Genomic DNA, 23,488 nt, shown 5'->3' with positions numbered 1-23,488 from the left:
CCCCATATATTTACCTTTTGTGAGACTTTTACAATATCTCTTCATACAGCTTCAAGTTACTGTCTAGTGATATTTTATTTCAGCCTGCAGGGCTCTCTTGAGCATTTCTTACAGGGTAGATCTAGTGGTGATGAACTCCTCCAGCTTTTGTTTATCTGGGAATGTCTTGATTTCTCTCTCACTCTTGAAGGATAGTTTTTCTGGATATAGAATCCTTTGTTGACAGTTTTGGTGTTTTCTTTCAGCACTTTGGATATATTCGCCCATTGCCTTCTGGCTGCTAAAGTTTCTGATGAGTAATCTGCGGAAAGTCTTATAGAGGATACTTTATATCTGCTTTCAAGAGTCTCTCTTTGTCTTTCAAAAGTTTATTATAATGTGTCTTCTTGTAGTTCTCTTTGAGTTCATCTTACTTGGAGTTAATTGAGCTTCTTTGATGTTTGTATTCATGTCTTTCATCATGTTTGGGAAGTTTTTGGCCCTATTACTTCAAATATTCTCTGCCTCTCTCTCTCTCTCTCTCTCTCTCTCTTCCCCTTGGACTCCCACAATGAATATGTTGCTCTGTTTGATAGTTTCCCACAAGTCCCTTAGGCTCTGTTTACTTTTCTTCAATGTTTTTCTTTCTCTCAGACTCAATAATTTCTCTTGTCCTATCTTTAAGTTTGCTGATTCTTTCCTCTGCCTGTTCAAATAAACCTTTGAATCATTCTAGTAAATTTTTCATTTCAGTTATTCATTCATTCATTCAGTGCTTTTCAGCTCCAGAATTTGTTTGCTTTCTTTCTGGGTTTTCTATTTCTTTATTGATACTTCTGTTTTGTTCACATATCATTTTCTTGACTCTCTTCACATCTTTCTTTAGTTTTTCAAGCATCTTCAAGAAGGATATTTTAAAGTCTTTGTCAAGTAGATATGCTATCAGGTCTTTTTCAGGGACATTTTATTTTGATTTTTTTTCTTTGAGTGGACCATACTTTCCTGTTTCTTATATGCCTTGTGATTTTTTATTGAAAACTAGACATTTAAATCTAATAATGTGGTAACTCTGGAAATCCAATTCTCAGTCTTCCCCAGGGTGTGGTGGGTTTTGTTATTGTTTCTGATTGTTGTAGGCTATCTCTGTGCCAATGATCAACCTGAGGCATAAACTTAAGGTTTTCTCAGTGTTTTTCTGAGCCCGTGCCTTTCCCTGGGCATACGCAGTCACTTTCTAATTTTCCTCATACATGCAGTTGCTTTTGAATGTCCTAGTCTTTAATGTCTGGCTCCCAAAAGAGGAAAAAGAGAGAAATGAAGGGAAGGGAAAGGGGCACCATCCCTTTAAATTCCCTGGAAGTCACTTCAGCCAGTGAACAAGGGGGTTGCAAGATGGAGGGGGAGGTTAAACAAGAATGAATGCCCTCCTCTTTGCACCTCATGATCAGAAACAGCAATCAGTGACCAGAACACAGAAGTTCAGTATTTGGAGGACAAGGTTCTCATTGCCCACCCTGGTTCCCACAAGCTGTGTGCAGGTTACTCCAGGAACACGTGCATAGATGCCTGCCAAAGGGCTTGGGATGGGGGATGGGTAGCTGCTACTGTGCTAAATGCTGACATTGACTGAAATTAACCACTGCCCAAACCCTCCCCTGGAAGTTGGAAGCCTTCAGTAAACTCCAGAGTTCTAAAGTAGTTACATCAGACAAATTCTGTCTGTGTAATAGTTATTTAGGTGAGGAGACAGAGTCCTGGTATTTTCTACTCTGCCATGTTCCTAGAATTCTCACCTCAGTTGTTTTTTTTTCTTTTCCAGTTTTACTGAGATATAATGGACATACAGCACTGTAGATGTTTAAGGTGTACAGCATAATGATTTGACTTACATATATCATGAAATGATGACCACAATAAGTTTAGTGAACATCTATCACCTCATATAGATACAACTTAAAGAAATAGAAAAATACTTTTTTCCTTGTGATGAAAACTCAGGATCTACTCTCTTAACCACTTTCATACATAATGTACAGCAGTGTTCATTATATTTATCATGTTGTACATTACATGTTGTACATCCCCTCCCACCACCCCTCACTTCTGGTAACCACAAATCTGATCTCTTTTTCTCTATTTGTTTGTTTTAGAAGTATAATTGACCTACAACACTTTGTTAGTTCCTGGTACACAACATAGTGATTTGATGTTCCTATGCATTTCAAAATGATCACCATGATAAGTCTAGTTACCGTCTGTCACCATACAAAGATATTACATAATTATTGACTATATTCCTCACACAATACATTTTATACCCATTACTCATTTAGTTTGTAACTGCAAGTTTGTACCTGTTAATTTCCCTCACCTATTTCTCTCCTCCTCAACATCCTTCCCCTTTGGCAACAACCTGTTTGTTCTCTGTATCTATGACTCTGTTTCTGGTTAGTTATGTTTGTTCGTTTTGTTTTTTAGACTCCACATATAAGTGAAATCATACAGTATTTGTCTTTCTCTGACTTATTTCACTTAGCATAATACCTTCTAGGTCCATCCATGTTTTCACAGATGTCAACATTTAATTGTCTTGGCTATTGTAAATAATGCTGCAATGAACATAGGAGTGCATGTATCTTTTCTAGTTAGTGTTTTTATTTTCTTTAGGTAAATACCCAGGAGTGGAATTGCTGGGTTGTATGGTAGTTCTATTTTTAATTTTTTTTGAGGAACCTCCATACTATTTTCCATAGTGCTGCACCAATTTACATTCCCACCAACAGTGTGCAAGGGTTTCCTTTTCTCCACATCCTCACCAACACATGTTATTTCTTGTCTTTTTGATAATAGCCATTCTGACTGGTGTGAGGTGCTATCTCATTGTGGTTTTGATTTGCATTTTCCTGATGATTAGTGATTTTGAGCATCTTTTCATGTGCATGTTGGCCATCTGTATGTCTTCTTTGGAAAAATGTCTTTGCAGGTCCTCTGCCCATTTTTTAACTGGGTTGTTTGGTTTTTTGATGTTGAGTTATATGAGTTCTTTGTATATTTTGGATATTAACCCCTTATCAGATATATCATTTGCAAATATCTTCTGTCATTCAGTAGGCAGCGTTTTCATTTTGCTGGTAGTTTCCTTCACTGTGAAAAAGCTTTTTACTTTGATATAGTCCCATTTGTTTATTTTTGCTTTTGTTTCCCTTACCTGAGGAGACTGATCTCAAAAAATATTGCTAAGACTGATGTCAAAGAATGTATAGCCTATGTTTTCTTCTAGAAGTTTTATGGTTTCAGGTCTTACATTTAAGTCTTTAATCCACTTTGCATTTATATAGGGTGTGAGAAAGTAGTCCAGTTTTTCCAACACCATTATTGAAGAGGCTGTATTTTCCCCATTGTATATTCTTGTCTCCTTTGTCATAGATCAATTGCCCATATAAGCATGGGTTCATCTCTGGGTCCTCTATTCTGTTCCATTGATCTATGTGGCTGTTTTTGTGCCAGTATCATACCGTTTTGACTACTGTAGCTTTGTAGTATAGTTTGAAATCAGGGAGCATGGTATCTCTAGCTTTGTTCTTTGTTCTTAAGATTGTTTTGGCTATTCAGGGTCTTTTGTTTTTCCATGCAAATTTTAGAATTATTTGTTCTAGTTCCATGAAAAATGCCATTGATATTTTGATAGGGGTTGCATTTCATCTGTAGATTGCCTTGGGGAGTATGGTCTTTTTAATAATATTAATTCTTCCAATCCATGAGCATGGTATATCTTTCCAACTGTTTGTGTCATCTTCAGTGTCTTTCATTGATGTCTTATAGTTTACCAAGTACCTTTTACCTCCTTAGTTAATTTATTCCTAGGTATTTTTTATGCAATTGTAAATGGGACTGTTTTCTTAATTTCTCTTTCTGATAGTTCATTGTTAGCAACAAATTTCTGTGTATTAATTTTGTATCCTGAAACTTTACTAAATTCATTGAAGAGTTCTGGTAGTTTTTTGGGGGCATCTTTAGGATTTCCTATGTATAGTATCATGTCATCTGCAAACAGTGACAGTTTTACTTCTTCTTTTCCAATTCAGATTCCTTTTATTTCTTTTTCTTCTCTGATTGCTGTGGCTAGGACTCCCAATACTATGCTAAATAAAAGTGGCAATAGTGGATACCCTCGTCTTGTTCCTGATCTTAGAGGAAATGCTTTCAGCTTTTCACCATTGATTAAGAAGTTAGCTGTGGGCTTGTCATATATGGCCTTTATTATTTTTATCATAAATAGATGTTGAATCAATTGTCTTTTGTATTTTTTTAGCAGAAGCACAGTTTGTGATTCAACCAATAAATACAGAGTGACGCATAAGAGAGATTCAAAAGAGATGCTCAGTTTTTATTTGAGATTTTTTTTCTATTTCCCCAAATATTAATGTATCATTTTTCCAAAAAGTGCTGTAGAAGCAAAATATATTGCAGATATTATTTCCTCCAAAAATTTCTGTGTTCTGTTAAAAGCAAAGTCCTAGAAAACAACTGAGGTCAGATGATTGATTTCTTAACCTCAAAAGTGTCTGACCCACAGTTTATATTCAGAGACAGGTTTTAAGCAGAGATAGCAATATTCAACTTGATTAACCACATCATTGACTGAAATTATTTTTTATTAGTTGCTTAAAAAATTTGTAGTATGTGAACATAGGAAGCTTCAAAAGGTATAAGAGGATATACTGTCTAAATGTCCCTCCTGTGACCCCCTGCCAGTCTTCTCTCAAAGGCAATCACTGTTATAAGTTTCTTGTGATATATTTTCAAAATATTCACAGCCTATGCAAGCATATATGTGTGTGTGTATATTTATGTATGTTTGTATATGTGTTTGCATATAAACATACATAGCAACATGATTAAAAAAATAATCTTATACAGCCCTGGAAAGTTGGGTGGTCTCACAGTCAGATCCCCAGCAGCGGCAGGTGGAGCACCTTTTCCCAAGGCTGAGGGATGGCTCCAATCCTAGTGAGCTTGAGTGCTGGCTTTGTGGAGTACCCATTCCCAAACAGTTTTACTGCAGCTCACTGAGGCTGCAACCTATTCTCACTTCCCTATGGAAGAAGAACTCAGTGATAGTAAAGAATTGGAAAGGAGTCAAATAACGGCAATGGTACCCAATTTTAGTAGCCCCTTGTAACTCAGTGATTACAAGTAAAGCAGTCTTTATGGTAGGGGAATTAGTAAGTCCATGGACTTCTGGGGCATTCCCAAGTCAGAACGGAAGAAAGGTGGGGTAGTTTTGGATCCATTCTCTGCCTGCTGCGAGGATCGTCCTAAACCACATGGGCCATGGCTCACACTTGGAGAGCTGTCATCTGCAATAAGGAGGCTGGAGGAGTGACTTGATGTCCTCTAGCTCCACAGAGGTGACTGTTGTGAGGGGGTTTGTGACAGTGGGATAAGACTGGATGACTCTAAGGAGAGATAGAGGGGACCATTTGTAAGTAGGCATCAGTGTTGGTTACTCTTTGGTTCTGCCACTTGGGGGATCTGAAGGCCTCCCTCCACTCCAGGAATCCCCCACTACCACAACCACCACCAGGATGCTTTCAGCCCAGAGACCATTCTTTTTTCACAGCAAGGAGTTTGTTCGTTCATGCATTCATTCATTCATTCACTCATTCATTCATCTGCCTGTCCATCCATCCATTGATTCATTTAATAAGATTTATAGAGGATCCTCTAGGCCAAGCACCGTGCAGATGCTAGGGATTCAGATGTGAGCCGCACACACAGCCCTGCTGTCACTACTCTGACTGGAACTATTAATGAAGGGATAGACAAGTCATAGGTGATTGCAGGATGGTGTGAGAAGTGCTGTGATGGCAGAGATACTGAGGGCACAGAAGACAGCGGGCCATAATCCTACTTGGGGTGGCCATGGCAGGGCTACCAGAGGGTATAGCCGAGTCTGGGGAGGATTCCAGCAGAGGGGACCAGAAGAGGCTCAGTGGTGAGAGAGAGCTGGCCTGTTAGGAGGAATGAATGGCAGGCCAATATACTGCCCACAATGTCAAGTGTAAGAGGCAGCTCAGAGAAGTGCAAGGAGAGAGCATGTGGGTCCTGGCAGGCCAGGGAAGGGTATGGACTTGACCTTGGGAAGTGGGGAGCCATTGAGGATTCATGAGGAAAGACTCTGTCTACTGTTTTTGTGTTCCAAAAGCCAAGGTGACAGCCAGTAGCTCTGCACTCTTTTTGCCATCTTTGGGCCTCACAGCAGAGCAGGCCATAGCTAGGGGGAAGTCACCTCTGGCTGCCTGAAGTGGCCCACGGCTCCTACACGGCCCAGTGCCGTGGGAGAGGAGGATCACATTCCAAGATGCGTCCTGCCTGGCTTGCCTCGCCTTGCAGAGCCAAACCCCGGTGCACACGGGAGCCTCTGTGTGCACCGGGCATGGAATTTTCCTCTCAGAGCCTGACCCAGTTCCTTGCTGCTATTCAGTCACCCTGGCTGAGCCTGTGGAATTCCAGAAAGGTTAGACATTAGAGAGGAGTACTAATGTTACAAGGAGCCCTCTTGCCCGCTACCTGAATTGCTCCAGGGTTTGGCTGGGCCACTTGCTCACCTCTGGGGATCTTAAGCTCCCTTCCCTGGGGCCAAGGCTCCCTCACCCACCAAGGTACACTGAGGCCCTTCTCTCTCCTTCCTGACAAAGCTGCATGTCCCAGGCTGCCACGAGTGCCATGGTGCAGGTGCCTCTCCTGAAGGGATGTCTGTCACCTGATGTCCTGGCCCATGACAGTGGCCTGCACCTACCCTGACATCACAGTGTCCAACAACTAAGAAAACTGGGGACATGCAAGGGATTTCTACCTTCTGAAAATTATAGTACCAGGTCTAGTCCATAAACAGTAAATTATACAGGCATCAATAAACAAGTTTACATCTTATACCTGACAGTTCTCAGGTCATTCACACTTGGGTAGTGATTTACCTTCAGACATGTGATCTCTTCCCAGAGAAGACATTTAATGACAGCTCCTCCCCATCCCACCCCTCACCAAGGCCTTTATTTATTCTCATCATGTTCTAGGTTATACTATAGTTACTCCTGAATGGGGCTTATCTTCCCTAGTAGCTTATAAACTTCCCAAGGGCTGGAACCACGTCACAGAGATCAGTGTCTACCCAGCACCAGGCAGGAAGATTCAGGGTGGAAGGCAAGCATCTTACCATATTCCCTAGGGGTGAAGACAAATACAGTCTTCTTGTATTAAAGGCCGGGTTTAGGCCACTGGTACTAATACTCCTCAGCACTCATACTAATGACCAAAGTGGAGTGCTACTCTGTATGAAGTGGTGACTACTGATGATAAGGATGGTGGTGTGACTGTCAACAGTTAAGGAGTGCTTTACTGCCTGACAGGCACTGTGAAAATGCCTTTAAAAGCAACGTCTCATCTATTCCCTCAAAAACTGTAGGAGGTCAATAGTATTATTACCCCCATTTGACAGTTGGGAAAATTGACTTCTAGAGACTTTGCTATTTTCCCAAGTAACACAGCTACTAACTGGCAAACTGTACCTGGACTCCAGGTACATCATCTTGAGCAGGGCCTGAGTTCCCCCTACCCTGCCCCTTTGGGGACGTCCTGTGAAGCACCTGTCACAGTTGTTGGTCACGGCCGGGTGCTCTACCCCTGCAAAGCGTGTGGAGCTCTGACTTGCAGAGTCCCGAGAACCGAGCATGTGTGCGCATGCTCACGAGAGAGCGCCACAATTAAACGAGTGTATGTGGTGTTCGCGGGACTCACCTGTTGGCGCATAGTATGTAGCGCATGCGTACCGGGCCTGCGAAGGAACGCGCCTTCAGAAGTGACGTGGCTGAGGGTGGGGGCGTGGCTGGGGTGTGTGTGTGCTGGCGGGGGAGGGTCTCCACCTTCCCGGTCCTTTGGGCTCTGTAGGGTCCAGCCTGGGACAGGGGGCTGCGTGGGTGGGCAGCAGCGCCGGCCCTGGCTCTGCCCTCGGTGGCAGCCCTGCGGAAGGTGCAGGTCAGTGCCCTGTGATAACGCCGCCTCCTGCCAAAGGTGTTTTTCAGAGGCATCACGGTCAATGCCGTGCGGGGCTTCCCCATGAGCGCGGCCATGTTCCTTGGGTACGAGCTCTCGCTGCAGGCGATCCGCGGGGACCACGTGGCGACCAGCCCCTGAGCGCAAGGTCAGTGCCCCTCCTTCCCAGCCACTTGTGCCCTCCTGGAGCTTAAAACTTTCTTCTTTGAGGCGAAAATGGTGTGGCCTTCTGAAATATCCCTCTGTCATTTGTTTCCTGTTTAATCTGTGTTAATTCTGGGCTAGAATTGCCACCCTTCTTGTCATCAAAAAGCCCTTCTGAAATGCCCACCTGTGGCTGGTGGTGAACTGGACGCTCAGTAACTGAGGTCGGCACAGAACTTACCTGTTTATAGTGAGCTCACCTATCTGTTTCCCATTCAGTAGCCTCAACAGCCCTTAGAGAGATGCGAGTTTAGCTTCACTGTACAATTTAAATAACCCAGGCTCAAGACTGAGGACTTGAACCAGGGTGCCCACCGCCTGTTACACAGGCACCATCTCCCCACCTCCCTACTGAACTCAGTCTAGGTCTGAGGACAGGCTCCCAGAGTCTAGAGGACAGCCTCTGCTATACCATCCCTGCCTCCCTCACCCTCTCCTTTTCCTGTTCTCATTGTAGAAAGGTCACTACAGCCAAAGGGATCTAAAAACAGAAATCTGAACAAGTGACTCCCTTGCCCCAGTGTCCTCAATGGCTTCCCATTGCCCTCTAGGTTAAGTGTCAGTCCTTAACAACCTCGTTCTCACCAGCATCTTAGACATACCATTCTCACTCTCGCCTCAGGGTCTTTGTGCATGCCGCCCTTGCCTGACACCCTCTTCTCAGGCCTTCCTCTTGTTTTTGGCCTCACCAACTCCTCTTTGTTGTCCAGGCCTTGGTGTAGAGGTCTCCTCCTCCAGGAAGCCTGCCCTGATGTCTCAGCCAGGAGGATGTGTGCCTGCTTTAGGCTCTGCTCTGTCCCTACCACATGCCCATGCATTATAACTGCCTGCCAACTTTCCTCACTCCCCAACCAGCACGAAGGTTCCAGGAGAGCTGTAACTATGTTTTCACCTCTGTATCACTAGTGCTTCTCACGAAGCCTGGCACACAAATGGCCACTCAGAAACACCGTTGAGTAGATGGATGATCAACTTCCAATATCCCTTCAATTCCTCCCCTTCTTTTCCTCCCTTGTTTCTCCTTCTCTAGCCCCAAACTAGTTGTTCGCAGAGCTCAGAAGAAAAAGTGGGATGAGTCACTGAATTTTCTAGAAAACAAGAGACCATTTTGCTTCAGTCGTGGTGACTGCAAATTCTCTCAAAAAGCATTGTCTTCATCAGGAAGGTCTAACCAACCTCCCTGTTGACTGCCCTGGGGCATCAGAGTCTGGCTAGGATGCGTGGATGGGGCCAGACCCTAGAGCCAAGGGAAGGGCAGGATGGATCAGGCTCGTGAGAGTGAGCCCAGGCCCAGCCCTGGACGCTGGCTTTAAATCACATGCTTTAGCTTTTCACTAAAGCACCTGTATCCACAGCTTTCTGGCGTTTTGCCCTCTCTTACAAAAGGAAAAGGGCAGCAACACATTTTGCATAATTAAATATCCTGCGTAAAGAGTCACTGAACTTGGGTTATGTCCAGGACAGGGAAGAGACGTCTGGTTCTTAAAGCTGTGCTCAGATACTGGCCACATCCCCCTTTTAACAGATGAAAGTGACTTTTAAAAAATTTCTATCATAAAATCAATTTTTATTGTAGGAAAAAATAGAAAATACAAATAAACAAAAAGAACAAAATAAAAATACCTGTAATCTCATGATCTTGTTCATATTCTTCCAACTTTTTTATCCCCCAAATGGGATCCAACTTTACTCAGTATTTTATAACTCACTCCTCCCATTTACTAGTTCAGGACCATTTTTCCATGTCATTAAATCTTCAGCTGCAAAGCGGTTTTAATGCCGAGGCTTCACAGATCCCAGAGTCGCTGGACGCTTGCCTGAGCCATGGCACCCTGCCACTTGTGGCCACCCTGGTGATTGGCTACTTTAGGAGGAAAGAAGGAGTTTCTAGCAAGCCCAATCCTGATTGTCCTGGATTTGGCCTTTCAGAGCAGTGCCCCAACTGGAAGCTTTTCCTTCTGAAAGTGCTCTGATAGGACAAGGGGCACAGATGTCTGTGTGCCTTTTCTCTGCTGGGGTGGCGAGGGGGCTGGTGCCTCTCAGGTGGAGGAGGGCATTCCCAGTGACTCTTCTGGAGCCTCATCTTGAACAAGCCTCACCCAAGGAGTTCAACTTCCCGCTCTAATCCAAGAACACCAAAGCCCTTTAATGAGTCCTGGATCTGAATTTATCAAGTAGCGCTGAAATCTCGGGCAGGTCATGCCCCAGGCAGCAGTAAAACCCACTTTTTGAAGACAAGGCAGCCAGTGCCTGCCTCGTAACCTAGACTGAGGACAGAGTGGGATGAGGTAGTTAGAGAATTAGGGAGCCTAAAAAGTGGTGGGATGCTGTCTATCTCGATTCCTGGGCACAGGTGGTGGGAACGGCGTGGAATTGTTTCCAGGTGCCTGCAGGGAATAGAGTCCAGCCCCAAGCAGCTCCAGCCCCCTTCCAACCACCAGATACAGAGCTCTCCCCCCGCCCCCACGAAGTCCTGGGAAGGAAGAGCACTTCCCTCTCACTCATCCACTCAGTTATCTCGCTCCCAGATCACACATATGAGTGACCCAAGGATCATTTGAAACCCAGTAAATACCGCACAAGGTGGTGGTTTTGTGATGTGGTTAGTTTTGTCTGTTCACATGGAGAAACCAGGATCAGACTGTACAAGGAAGATGACCTTCGGTGGTAGAAGTGGGGTCCCAACCACTGCTCAGCGGTCAGCACTTGTGAATCCAAGCACTGACCTGAATTCACAGGTCCGAGGCCTGTGAATCCAACTGCACCATCCCTACCGGCCCGCCAGCATCCCCTGCCCCCAGAACTTTCCTGGAATGATGCTGGTTCGCCCTCTGCTGTGACATTCAGACTTCATTGGCCCACTTTTCAACTTCAGGAAAATTCATTTTCAAGGCAGGAAGATACATGTTTTCCTACAATATCTTTTATCGAACTTTTACAAATAACCCCGGACAACCTCATAGCCTTTCCCCAGTCTGTTCTCATGGCGATGCTTTGCCCAGTGTTGCTTCACAAAACCAGTTTTCAGATGGATTGACTCCTGGATCTCGCTGACTGATAACCCCAGTTAGATGAAAGTCTTAGCTTTCCTCTTTCTTTCCAGAGCCAGCATCACCTGACCAGGGCCTCATTCTGCTACAGCTGATGCTGATGGCGGCGTCTCTAGAACCTGTGGTAGCGAATTTACTGAAGAGAAAGAATGCCTCCCCGCCGACCCTCAGCCACCCGGTCTCACCTCCGGAATCCCTGCTTTCCCAGTTGCAAGCACTCTTCCTCACCTCTGGGCTGGGGCCGCTGAGCTGCTGCCTTGGAAGGACCTTTGATTCATGACCATCTATTTGAGATCCTTACTGACACCTGATATCAAGCAGGGTCAAATAGACCCTGCCCCCAAGACTGCTGTAAACTCGCTGGGAATTCACAGAGGAGCTGGAGTTGTCTCTGAGTTCCCAAATAAAAACATTTCTGTATCAGATGCTTCCGCCTGGCTTCCAAGAGACTGGCCACCCTCATTCTTCCCTCTGCTTAGACCCCTGTGGATGTCACCGGCCCAGAGAGGAGCCCTCTCGACACAGGTGAGGAGAGGAACTCAGATGGCAAGCTCGCTCCTTTTTCCCCAGCTGCCTCAGGTGGGCAGGGCGGCGGGGAAGCCTTGTAGCAGGTTTCTCTTCCCCGGACAGTGGCATGCGCGGCTGCAGCATCTCCGGGATGGCAGCATTGAGCGCAGGTCGGGTGGGCGTTCTCTGGGCCTTATTTTCACATGGAGGACAAAACAGAACAAAATGAACTCTTTGTCCACAGTCTGATTTCCATTATGATGTCATTAACCTAAATTTTACTTCTCCCTGGGACCACGTGGGGAGGCCACTGCTCTTTTGCTGTTATGTGTCCATGATGTCACTGCCACTTCCCCGCCCCCAAGAGCGTCCCTAATCAGTCATACAGCCCCTTCCTCGTGAGCTGAACGCCGCTCCCGAATCCTTCTCAACACTGCCCTGGGAAGCCGCCACCAGCCAGCGTGATGCATCTATTCCTGGCTTAGATCCTGGTGGGGAAAATATCCTTAGATTCCCCACCACCACCCCTTTTTTCCCCCTTGAAAGGGTCTTCCTTGATTTTTCCACTGCCTCCCATCCCCCTTGAGTGATTTGGAGAATGTCTCTGAAAATCCCCTCCCCCAACAGACCCAGCACCAGCACAAAGCATGGCTCTGGCACCAAGTTGAAAGTGTTCGGTCTCCTCAACTTATGCTGTTACTGTAGCAAAGGGTTCCCTGCTTGAAATAAAACCCTCAGTATGGTCTCCTTGATTTTTCTCCTTTACTACCCCTGGCACTGTGGGGTCCCCGGGCAGCTCTATAGGCTGCGGTCTAAACTCTTCATCCCGCCAGCAGCAGGATGTTCGCTCCTTCCTTCAGTCATCAAACATTTTTGAGCATTGACTACATGCAGACGCTGTCCTTGATGCTGGGGACAGCCATGAAGGGCCCCCGTGGTACTTCCATTCTGGCGTATTAGAGACGGTTGTGTTTACATGAGAGACGGGTCTGCATGCATCGCTGGGCCCGGCAGGCACTATGGATGCTGGTGAAGAGAGGCTGACTGGCATCTGGTTCATTCCCGGGGGAACCTGAGGTGTTTTGTATAACACAACCCAGAACATGTGTCTTAAGTCCTCCTCAGCTAGACCATTTCCTGGCGCTGCTGCTGGTTGCCAGTTTGTTCAGAAGAGTGTTGTATTCACGAGGCCAGGTGGCGTCTTCTGCTGGATGCTCCTGATGAGCTGAGATCCGCAACAACCTTCTTCAGGTGTCAGAACCTGTCCCAGGTTCTTCTGATCATCTTGGCTCCTCTGCATGATTGAAGGAGGTAAGTTAACATGGAAATATGATGCTGGCCGTATATTAAGTGCAAAAATGAAGTGGAAGGGTAAAATGTGTGATGTTACTCCTTTAAAAATATGTATGTTGGGGCTTCCCTGGTGGCGCAGTGGTTAAGAATCCGCCTGCCAATGCAGGGGAGACGGGTTCGAGCCCTGGCCCAGGAAGACCCCACATGCCGCGGAGCAACTAAGCCTGTGCGCCACAACTACTGAGCCTGCATGCCACAACTACTGAGCCCGTGAGCCACAACTACTGAAGCCCGTGTGCCTAGAGCCCATGCTCTGCAACGAGAAGGCACCGTGAAGCCCACACACTGCAACAAAGAGTAGCCCCCTCTCGCCGCAACTAAAGAAAGCCCGCACACAGCAACACAACACAGCCAAAAATAAAAATAAATTAATTAAAAAATATATATATATGTTATATAAATATATTCTAATTATGCATAATTATATAGATATTGAAAAGAATCTAGAAGGATACACACCAAACTTAATAGTGGTTATTTTGGGAATATGGAATTGGGGGAAGGCTTTCAATTTCTACTTTGATGATAATGGTGATTTCTCTGTGCACCACTAGAGTGTTTCAGTCTTTTACAGTGAGCATATATTGATTTTATAATTTTTAAAAATAAAGGCACATCTATTTGCAGAGCTGGGTTCCATGCTGGGCACTTATTTCTCAGGCTCCCGCTGGCTCAGCTGCACAGGCCAACTTCAGGCTCTAAGTAACAGCCCTTCCTCTGCCTGCCCTGCCCACCCCAGTGCCAGTTATACACAGCCTGCAGCACACTTTCTGCACACACACACACACACACACACACGCACACACACACAGGAACACCTGGACAGCAAAAGGATGGGCCTCAATCTTAATGAAGTCACTTGACCCCAACCCAGACAAACCTCATGTGTAGCCAGTACTGGGAGGGGTCAACCAGCAATGGCCCCACTTCCTGTTAGATTCTCCTGGAGGAGATAATCTTGTGGAATAATTGGGACCAACAGTTTGGGGGTTTTCCTTAGTCCACACATCGTACACTCAACCCAAAAGATGTGTGTTGAATCTGACTGTGTACCAGGTGCTTGTGCTAGGCATGCTGGGTGACCATGGCAGGGATCCTGCCCTCGGGACGCTTAGTACAGGCTGATCTGTGTCATCATCAGGGATATGTTTACAAATGGAATTCCATTTTTTTTCGGCTGAGCCTTGCGGCATGTGGGATCTTAGTTCCCCGACCAGGGATCAAACCCGTGCCCCCTGCATTGGGACCGCAGAGTCTTAACCACTGGACTGCCAGGGAAGTCCCAGAATTCCATTTTTCAGAGAGGCTGAAGACAGAACAGAATTTCACGCTAAGCACCAGGTTTGGTGCCTGTATCCTGGTCTTGAAGAACTTCAGATTTCCCTTTTGCCTTCCTGGGGACGGCGAAAAGAATACCAATAACCATTATTCTACAGCAGAGGTTCTCCACAGCAGTCCTTTCACTCTGTAAAATTACGGAGGGCCGCAAGGAATTTTTGTTTATGTAGGTTATAACATTTACAGAAATTAAAACAGAATTTTTACAATGTTGTGTTAGTTTCAGGTGTACAGCAAAGTGAATCAGTTATATGAATACACATATCCACTCTTTTAGATTCTTTTTCCATATAGGTCATTACAGAGTATTGAGTTCCCTGTGCTATACAGTAGGTCCTTATTAGTTACCAATTTTATATATAGTAGTGTGTATATGTCAATCCCTATCTCCCAATTTATTCCTCTCCCCCTTCCCCCCGGTAACCATAAGTTTGTTTTCTACATCTGTAACTCTATTTCTCTTTTGTAAATAAGTTCATTTGTACTAATTTTTTAGATTCCACATATAAGTGATATCATATGATATTTGTCTTTCTCTGTCTGACTTATCAGTACTTCACTCAGTATTACAAGCTCTAGGTCCATCCATGTTACTGCAGATGGCATTATTTCGTTCTTTTTTGTGGCTGAGTAATATTCCAGTGTATGTATGCACCACATCTTCTTTATCCACTCCTCTGTCAATGGACATTTAGATTGCTTCCATGTCTTGGCTACCGTAAACAGCACTGCAGTTGGGGTGCATGTATCCTTTTGAACCATGTTTTTTTCCCAGATATATGCCCAGTAGTGGGATTGCTGGGTCATATGGTAGTTCTATTTTTAGTTTTTTAAGGAACCTCCATGCTGTTCTCCATAGTGGTTGTACCAATTTACATTCCCACCAACAATACAGGAGGGTCCCCTTTTCTCCACACCCTCTCCAGCATTTATTGTTTGTAGACTTTTGAAGATGGCCATTATGACTGGTGTGAGGTGATACCTCATTGTAGTTTTGATTTGCATTTCTCTGATAATTAGTGATGTTGAACATCTTTTGGCCATCTGTAAAAACTGAGAATTTTTAAAGTATTTGTTTAAAGTATAATAAGCCCATTACATTTTAGCACACATATTTTAATGAAAACAGTTATCCTTTCCAAACAAAAATAAATAATGAGAAAAGTTGCACTGTTTTACCGTTTTGCAAAGCTCCTAGTTTCTGGCTTAAACAGAGGACAGTTGGATTCCCATATTTGCTTCTGCTTTCGGTCGGTTGCGATATCCCTTGCCATGTAGTTTTCTGAAAACTCCATTGTACACTTGTGATAATATGAGAGTAAAAAGGGCAGATAATACCTTGGTGTCATATGAAAATAGTTTTGAGCACGGGTCTCCCTTTGAGAACTCCTGCTCTACAAAACAAAATCGGTCACCCAAAAGTGCTCTCGGCTGATGAACTGTAGAATCGCCACTAGGTGGCAGCAGAGGTCAACTAAATGCACCGCAGGTCAGGGCTTCTGGTACCTCGTGACATTGGTTTCAGTGGTTAGAGCATCTGGGCCCCATGACACTTCTCTTCCTGTTTTTTGGGATCTCATCATCTCCGTTGTTGTCATTGTTCTTTTACTTCTCTGTGGTGGAACTAACTTCAGACCAGGGAGACGTTACCTTGGGTTCCAGCTCCAGGTCTGTAATCTGCTACCTGCATGAACTTGGCAAGATTTGGCCCTCCTGGACCTCAGTTTCTTCATCTGTAAAATGGCCACACTGGGTGGACCTCCCTTACCTATCTTCCAGGGATTCAGTAAGACTCTATTGCTAAAGTGGTTTTCTAAACTGTGAAGTGCTAAACATAGGGGTCAGAGGAACGTGGTGGAGGTTGGGTACTCTGTGATTTTTCCTGTTTCGGTTTCAGGCTGTCTTCCTCTCTCTGAGTCTGGGTTGTTGGCATTTTTCATGGGATGACAGAGTGGCTGCGTCGGTGGTCCCTGAGCCTTGTCTCTGCCTCTAAAACTCTGACTTCTACAGATGCTCGGCTCCTAGGTCTCTGGACCCCCAAGTAGACCTCCAATATGCGTGCTTGGGGTGGGGTGGATGCAGATGCTAATGTGACCTTTCTGATGCCCAGGATATCTGTCGAGTCATTGATTCAAGTCCTCCAGGGTTCTGACTCCCAGTGCCTCTCTCTGACAGGCTGATATCAATGAAGTTTCCAGGAAACATTTGGTCAAGCAGAGGAGTCCAGCCCGTGAGCACCTGGGAGCCGGAAAAACCATCCAGAGAATGTCTGCTTTTTCCGGCTGCTGGTGGAGAGTGGGGAGAGGCCAGCATGCTCTGGGCCCAGTCACCCTCACCAGTCACAGGACCCACCCCTAACTGCCTTGTGCAGGCTGTCGCTCCCCTCCACACCTGTAGATTATGAAGACACCACTGTGTCGAACCCAGCACTTGGCACTCCTTGCGTGCTTTACTGGTGTTTGTTGATTGACTCAGCCACATCCTCAGGTGTACAAAAAATAAAAGAAGCTTGCTTTTTTTTTTTTAATTTAGTTTTTTTCAAGCTTCCATTCTACCTGGTGGCAGAAAAAGTAATTTTGCCATTTCAGATGTAAAACTCAGAAATTCCAAGTTAAATACAGCCAGTTCAGGATTTTCTCCTTCTTCTCCCTCTCCTGGGGTGACTTTAGATTCTCAGGGTTTGGGGTATAGGGAGAGGCTTCTTGCTCTTGGGAGATGCTCCATCCTATGCTAGCATTCTTCCTGTCTAGTCCTGGAGCATGGCCTTCCCTCCATGGTGGCTTCTGTGGAAGCATCTTCATTCCCATCTGGTCCTGGCCACATGGTCCCTGCCTGCCATATCTGCCAACCCCGAGGCCCCTCTGGCCTTACTGTGCTCCATGACACATCCATGCCCCTCTCTGTCCTATGGGAAAAGCCTTGCCTTCCACACTGGAAATACTCAAGGGCATGCATCAGGCCCACCTTCCTGGGGCTCCCTATGCCACACCATGTAATGGGTGGCAGGAGACAATTTCTTTTCCGATTGTCATCTCCCGGGGCACACAGGACATGTGGCTCAGGAGCCCTCCCTTCTCAGGTCCTCAAGCCTCCCTGGAGTTCTGCCACCACCACTCCAAGCTCAGCTGGGGGAGAGGCACTCACCAGTGTCTGCTATCATCTTCTCTAACTTCTCTTCCACAATCCATAGGCTATTACTTCCTCCCCCTAGAGCTAGGAGCTCTACGTTTGGAAATTCAAAAGCCAAGAATTAACATCTATATTAATAAGTAAAGGACAGTCACTTCAGTCGATGCAGAAAAAGCATTTGACAAACTCCAATACTTGTTCATGATAAAAACACTCAGTGAAGTGAGAACAGAAGAGAGCTTCCTCAACCTGATACAGGGCATCTACAAAAAGTCCACAGCCAACATCAAACTTATAGTGAAAGGATAGGTGCTTTCCTACTAAGATCAGGAACAAGACTCTGGCCACTTCTATCCAACATTGCACTGGATGTTGTAGCCAGGGTAATTAGGCAAGAAAAAGAAATATAAGGCATCCACATTGGAAAGGAGAACTAAGCTACTTCTATTTACAGATGATATGATCTGGTATATAGAAAATCCTAAGGAATCCACTAAAACCTATTAGAATGAATAAACAAGTTCAGCAAGGTTTCAGGATATAAGATCAACCTACAAAAATCAATTGTATTTCTATATCTTAGCAATGAACATACCAGAAATGAAATTAAGAAAACAATTCTGTTTACAATTGTATTTGAATAATGAAATATTTAGGCACATTTTAATAAAAGAAGTACAGGATTTTTATACTAAAAACTACAAAACCTTACTGAAAGAAATTTTAAAAGATCTAAATAAATAGAAAGATACTCTATGTCATGGATCAGAAGACTAAATATTGTTAAGATAGCAGTACTTCCCAAATTGACATACAGATTTAATGCAATCTCTCTCAAAATCCCAGATAACTTTAAAAAAAAAAAAAAAAAACCAAAACGCTAATCTTAAAACTCATATGGAAATGCAAAGGACCCAGAGTAGCCAAAACAATTTTGATATGTAAGAGTCAAGTTGGAGGACTCATTCTTGCCTATGACAAGGTTACAGTGATCAAGACAGCGCGGTGCTGGCATAAGGATAGACTCGTAGAGCAACAGGATAAAATTGAGAGTCCAGAAATAAACCCTCATATTCATGGTCAATTGGTTTTTGATGTGGGTGCCAAGATAATTCAATGGAGAAAGAATAGTCTTTTCAACAAATGGCGTTGGGACAACTGAGTATCCACATGCCAGAAGAGTGAAGTTGGAACCTTATCTCACACCATATATGAAAATTAACCCAAGACGGATCATAGACCTAGATGTAAGAGGTAAAACTATGAAACTCATAGAAGAAAACATAAAAATAAATCTTTGTGACCTTGGTTTAGGTAAAGATTTCTTAGAATACCAAAAGTGTAAGTGACAAAATAGAAAATAGACAAATTGGATGATAACTTAAAACTTTTGTGCTACCCATAGCATGAAGAAAAGGAAAAAGACAACCCACAAAATGGGAGAAAATATTTGCAAATCTTATATCAAATAAGGGACTTTCATCCAGAAGTACAAAGAACTCTTACAACTCAACTATAAAAAGACAAATAACTCAATTTAAAACTGGGCAAAGGCAGGGAAGACAGCAGAAGCAAGAAGAACTGCAATCCTGCAGCCTGTGGAACAAAAACCACATTCACAGAAAGAGAGACAAGATGAAAAGGCAGAGGGCTATGTACCAGATGAAGGAACAAGATAAAACCCCAGAAAAACAACTAAATGAAGTGGAGATAGGCAACCTTCCAGAAAAAGAATTCAGAATAATGATAGTGAAGATGATCCAGGACCTTGAAAAAAGAATGGAGGCAAAGATCCAGAAGATGCAAGAAATGTTTAACAAAGACCTAGAAGAATTAACAAACAAACAGAGATGAACAATACAATAACTGAAATGAAAACTACACTAGAAGGAATCAATAGCAGAATAACTGAGGCAGAAGAACAGATAAGTGACCTGGAAGACAGAATGGTGGAATTCACTGCTGTGGAACAGAATAAAGAAAAAAGAATGAAAAGAAATGAAGACAGCCTAAGAGACCTCTGGGACAACATTAAACACAACAACATTCTCATTATAGGGGTCCCAGAAGGAGAAGAGAGAGAGAAAGGACCTGAGAAAATATTTGAAGAGATTATAGTCGAAAACTTCCCTAACATGGGAAAGGAAATAGCCATCCAAATCCAGGAAGCGCAGAGAGTCCCATACAGGATAAACCCAAGGAGAAACACGCCGAGACACATAGTAATCAAATTGGCAAAAATTAAAGACAAAGAAAAATTATTAAAAGCAGCAAGGGAAAAATGACAAATAACATACAAGGGAACTCCCATAAGGTTAACAGCTGATTTCTCAGCAGAAACTCTACAAACCAGAAGGGAGTGACATGATATACTTAAAGTGATGAAAGGGAAGAACCTACAATCAAGATTACTCTACCCAGCAAGGATCTCATTCAGATTCGACAGAGAAATTAAAACGTTTACAGACAAGCAAAAGCTAAGAGAATTCAGCACCACCAAACCAGCTCCACAGCAAATGCTAAAGGAACTTCTCTAAGTGGGAAACACAAGAGAAGAAAAGGACCTACAAAAACAAACCCAAAACAATTAAGAAAATGGTCATAGGAACATACAAATAGATCATTACCTTAAACGTGAATGGATGAAATGCTCCAACCAAGAGACACAGGCTTGCTGAGTGGATACAAACACAAGACCCATATATATGCTGTCTGCAAGAGACCGACTTCAGACCTAGGGACACATACAGACTGAAAGTGAGGGGATGGAAAAAGATATTCCATGCAAATGGAAATCAAAAGAAAGCTGGAGTAGCAATACTCATATCAGATAAAATAGACTTTAAAATAAAGAATGTTACAAGAGACAAGGAAGGACACTACATAATGATCAAGGGATCAATCCAAGAAGAAGATATAACAATTATAAATATATATGCACCCAACATAGGAGCACCTCAATACATAAGGCAACTGCTAACAGCTGTAAAAGAGGAAATAGACAGTTACACAATAATAGTGGGGGACTTTAACACCTCCCACCAATGGACAGATCTTCCAAAATGAAAATAAATAAGGAAACAGAAGCTTTAAATGACACAATAGACCAGATAGATTTAATTGATATTTATAGGACATTCCATCCCAAAACAGCAGATTACATTTTCTTCTCAAGTGCACATGGAACATTCTCCAGGATAGATCACATCTTGGGTCACAAATCAAGCCTCAGTAAATTTAAGAAAACTGAAATCATATCAAGCATCTTTTCTGACCACACGCTATGAGATTAGAAATGAATTACAGGGAAAAAAAACATAAAAAACACAAACACATGGAGGCTAAACAATACGTTACTAAATAACTAAGAGATCACTGAAGAAATCAAAGAGGAAATAAAAAATTACCTAGAGACAAATGACAATGAAAACACAACGACCCAAAACCTATGGGATGCAGCAAAAGGAGTTCTAAGAGGGAAGTTTATAGCTATACAAGCCTACCTCAAGAAACAAGAAAAATCTCAAATAAACAATCTAACCTTACACCTAAAGGAACTAGAGAAAGAAGAACAAACAAAACCCAAAGTTAGCAGAAGGAAAGAAATCATAAAGATCAGAGCAAAAATAAATGAAATAGAAACAAAACAATAGCAAAGATCAATAAAATTAAAAGCTGGTTCTTTGAGAAGATAAACAAAGTTGATAAACCATTAGCCAGACTCATCAAGAAAAAGAGGGAGAGGACTCAAATCAATAAAATCAGAAATGAAAAAGGAGAAGTTACAACGGACACAGAAGAAATACAAAACATCCTAAGAGACTACTATAAGCAACTCTATGCCAATAAAATGGACAACCTGGAAGAAATGGACAAATTCTTAGAAAGGTATAACCTTCCCAGACTGAACCAGGAAGAAATAGAAAATATGAACAGACCAATCACAAGTAATGAAATTGAAACTGTGATTAAAAATCTTCCAACAAACAAAAGTCCAGGACCAGATGGCTTCACAGGTGAATTCTGTCAAACATTTAGAGAAGAGCTAACACCCATCCTTCTCAAACTCTTCCAAAAAATTGCAGAGGAAGGAACACTCCCAAACTCATTCTATGAGGCCACCATCACCCTGATACCAAAACCAGACAAAGATACTACAAAAAAAGAAAACTACAGACTAATATCACTGATGAATATAAATGCAAAAATCCTCAACAAAATACTAGCAAACAGAATCCAACAACACATTAAAAGGATCATACACCACAATCAAGTGGGATTTATCCCAGGGATGCAAGGGTTCTTCAATATACGCAAATCAATCAATGTGATACACCATATTAACAAATTGAAGAAAAAAATACCATATGATCATCTCAATAGATGCAGAAAAAGCTTTTGACAAAATTCAACACCCATTTATGATAAAAACTCTCCAGAAAGTGGGCATAGAGGGAACCTACCTCAACATAATAAAGGCCATATATGACAAACCCACAGCCAACATCATTCTCAATGGTGAAAAACTGAAAGCATTTCCTCAAGATCAGGAATGAGACAAGGATGTCCACTCTCACCACTATTATTCAACATAGTTTTGGAAGTCCTAGCCACAGCAATCAGAGAAGAAAAAGAAATAAAAGGAATACAAATTGGAAGAAAGAAGTAAAACTGTCACTGTTTGCAGATGACATGATACTATACATAGAGAATCCTAAAGATGCTACCAGAAAACTACTAGAGCTAATCAATTAATTTCACAAAGTTGCAGGATAGAAAATTAATGCACAGAAATCTCTTGCATTCCTATACACTAATGATGAAAAATCTGAAAGAGAAATTAAGGAAACACTCCCATTTACCATTGCAAAAAAAAGAATAAAATACCTAGGAATAAACCTACTAAGGAGACAAAAGACCTGTATGCAGAAAGCTATAAGACACTGATAAAAGAAATTAAAGATGATACCAACAGATGGAGAGATATACCATGTTCCTAGATTGGAAGAATCAATATTGTGAAAATGACTCTACTACCCAAAGCAATCTACAGATTCAATGCAATCCCTATCAAATTACCAATGGCATTTTTACGGAACTAGAACAAAAAAATCTTAAAATTTGTATGGCGGGGCTTCCCTGGTGGCGCAGTGGTTGAGAATCTGCCTGCTAATGCAGGGGACACGGGTTCGAGCCCTGGTCTGGGAAGATCCCACATGCCGCAGAGCAACTATGCCCGTGAGCCACAATCACTGAGCCTGTGCATCTGGAGCCTGTGCTCTGCAACAAGAGAGGCCATGATAGTGAGAGGCCCATGCACTGCGATGAAGAGTGGCCTCCGCTTGCCGCAATTGGAGAAAGCCCTCGCACAGAAACAAAGACCCAACACAGCCAAAAATAAATAAATTAATTAATTAAAAAAAAATTTGTATGGAGACAAAAAAGACCCCGAATAGCCAAAGCAGTCTTGAGGGGAAAAAAGGGAGCTGGAGGAATCAGACTCCCTGACTTCAGACTATACTGTAAAGCTACAGTAATCAAGACAATATGGTACTGGCACAAAAACAGAAACATAGATCAATGGAACAAGATAGAAAGCCCAGAAATAAACCCACGCACCTATGGTCAACTAATCTATGACAAAGGAGGCAAGGATATACAATGGAGAAAAGACAGTCTCTCCAATAAGTGGTGCTGGGAAAACTGGACAGCTACATGTGAAAGAATGAAATTAGAACACTCCCTAACACCATACACAAAAATAAACTCAAAATGGACTAGAGACCTAAACGTAAGACTGGACACTATAAAACTCTTAGAGGAAAACATAGGAAGAACACTCTTTGACATAAATCACAGCAAGATCTTTTTTG

At 43.1% G+C, this 23,488-nt stretch overlaps 1 protein-coding gene across 4 annotated transcripts in view; it reads left to right on the top strand.

Moving 5' to 3' along the window:
* Positions 1-11,713, top strand: part of SLC25A48 (solute carrier family 25 member 48) — a 42,496-nt gene extending 30,783 nt beyond the window's left edge. For all 4 annotated transcript variants that reach the window (XM_082454664.1, XM_082454665.1, XM_082454666.1 and 1 more), the window contains exons 7-8: positions 8,053-8,182; positions 11,342-11,713. In XM_082454664.1, the coding sequence (XP_082310790.1) occupies positions 8,053-8,182; positions 11,342-11,357 (146 nt within the window). In that variant the 3' untranslated portion in view covers positions 11,358-11,713. The remainder of the gene's footprint in view (positions 1-8,052; positions 8,183-11,341) is intronic.
* The last annotated feature ends 11,775 nt before the right edge of the window (positions 11,714-23,488 follow it).

Source organism: Balaenoptera physalus, assembly GCF_965194825.1.
Source record: "Balaenoptera physalus genome assembly, chromosome: 3".
Lineage (NCBI taxonomy): Eukaryota > Metazoa > Chordata > Mammalia > Artiodactyla > Balaenopteridae > Balaenoptera > Balaenoptera physalus.
The sequence above is the reverse complement of the archived record's forward strand: the minus strand, read 5'-3'. Positions and strand labels throughout refer to the sequence as shown.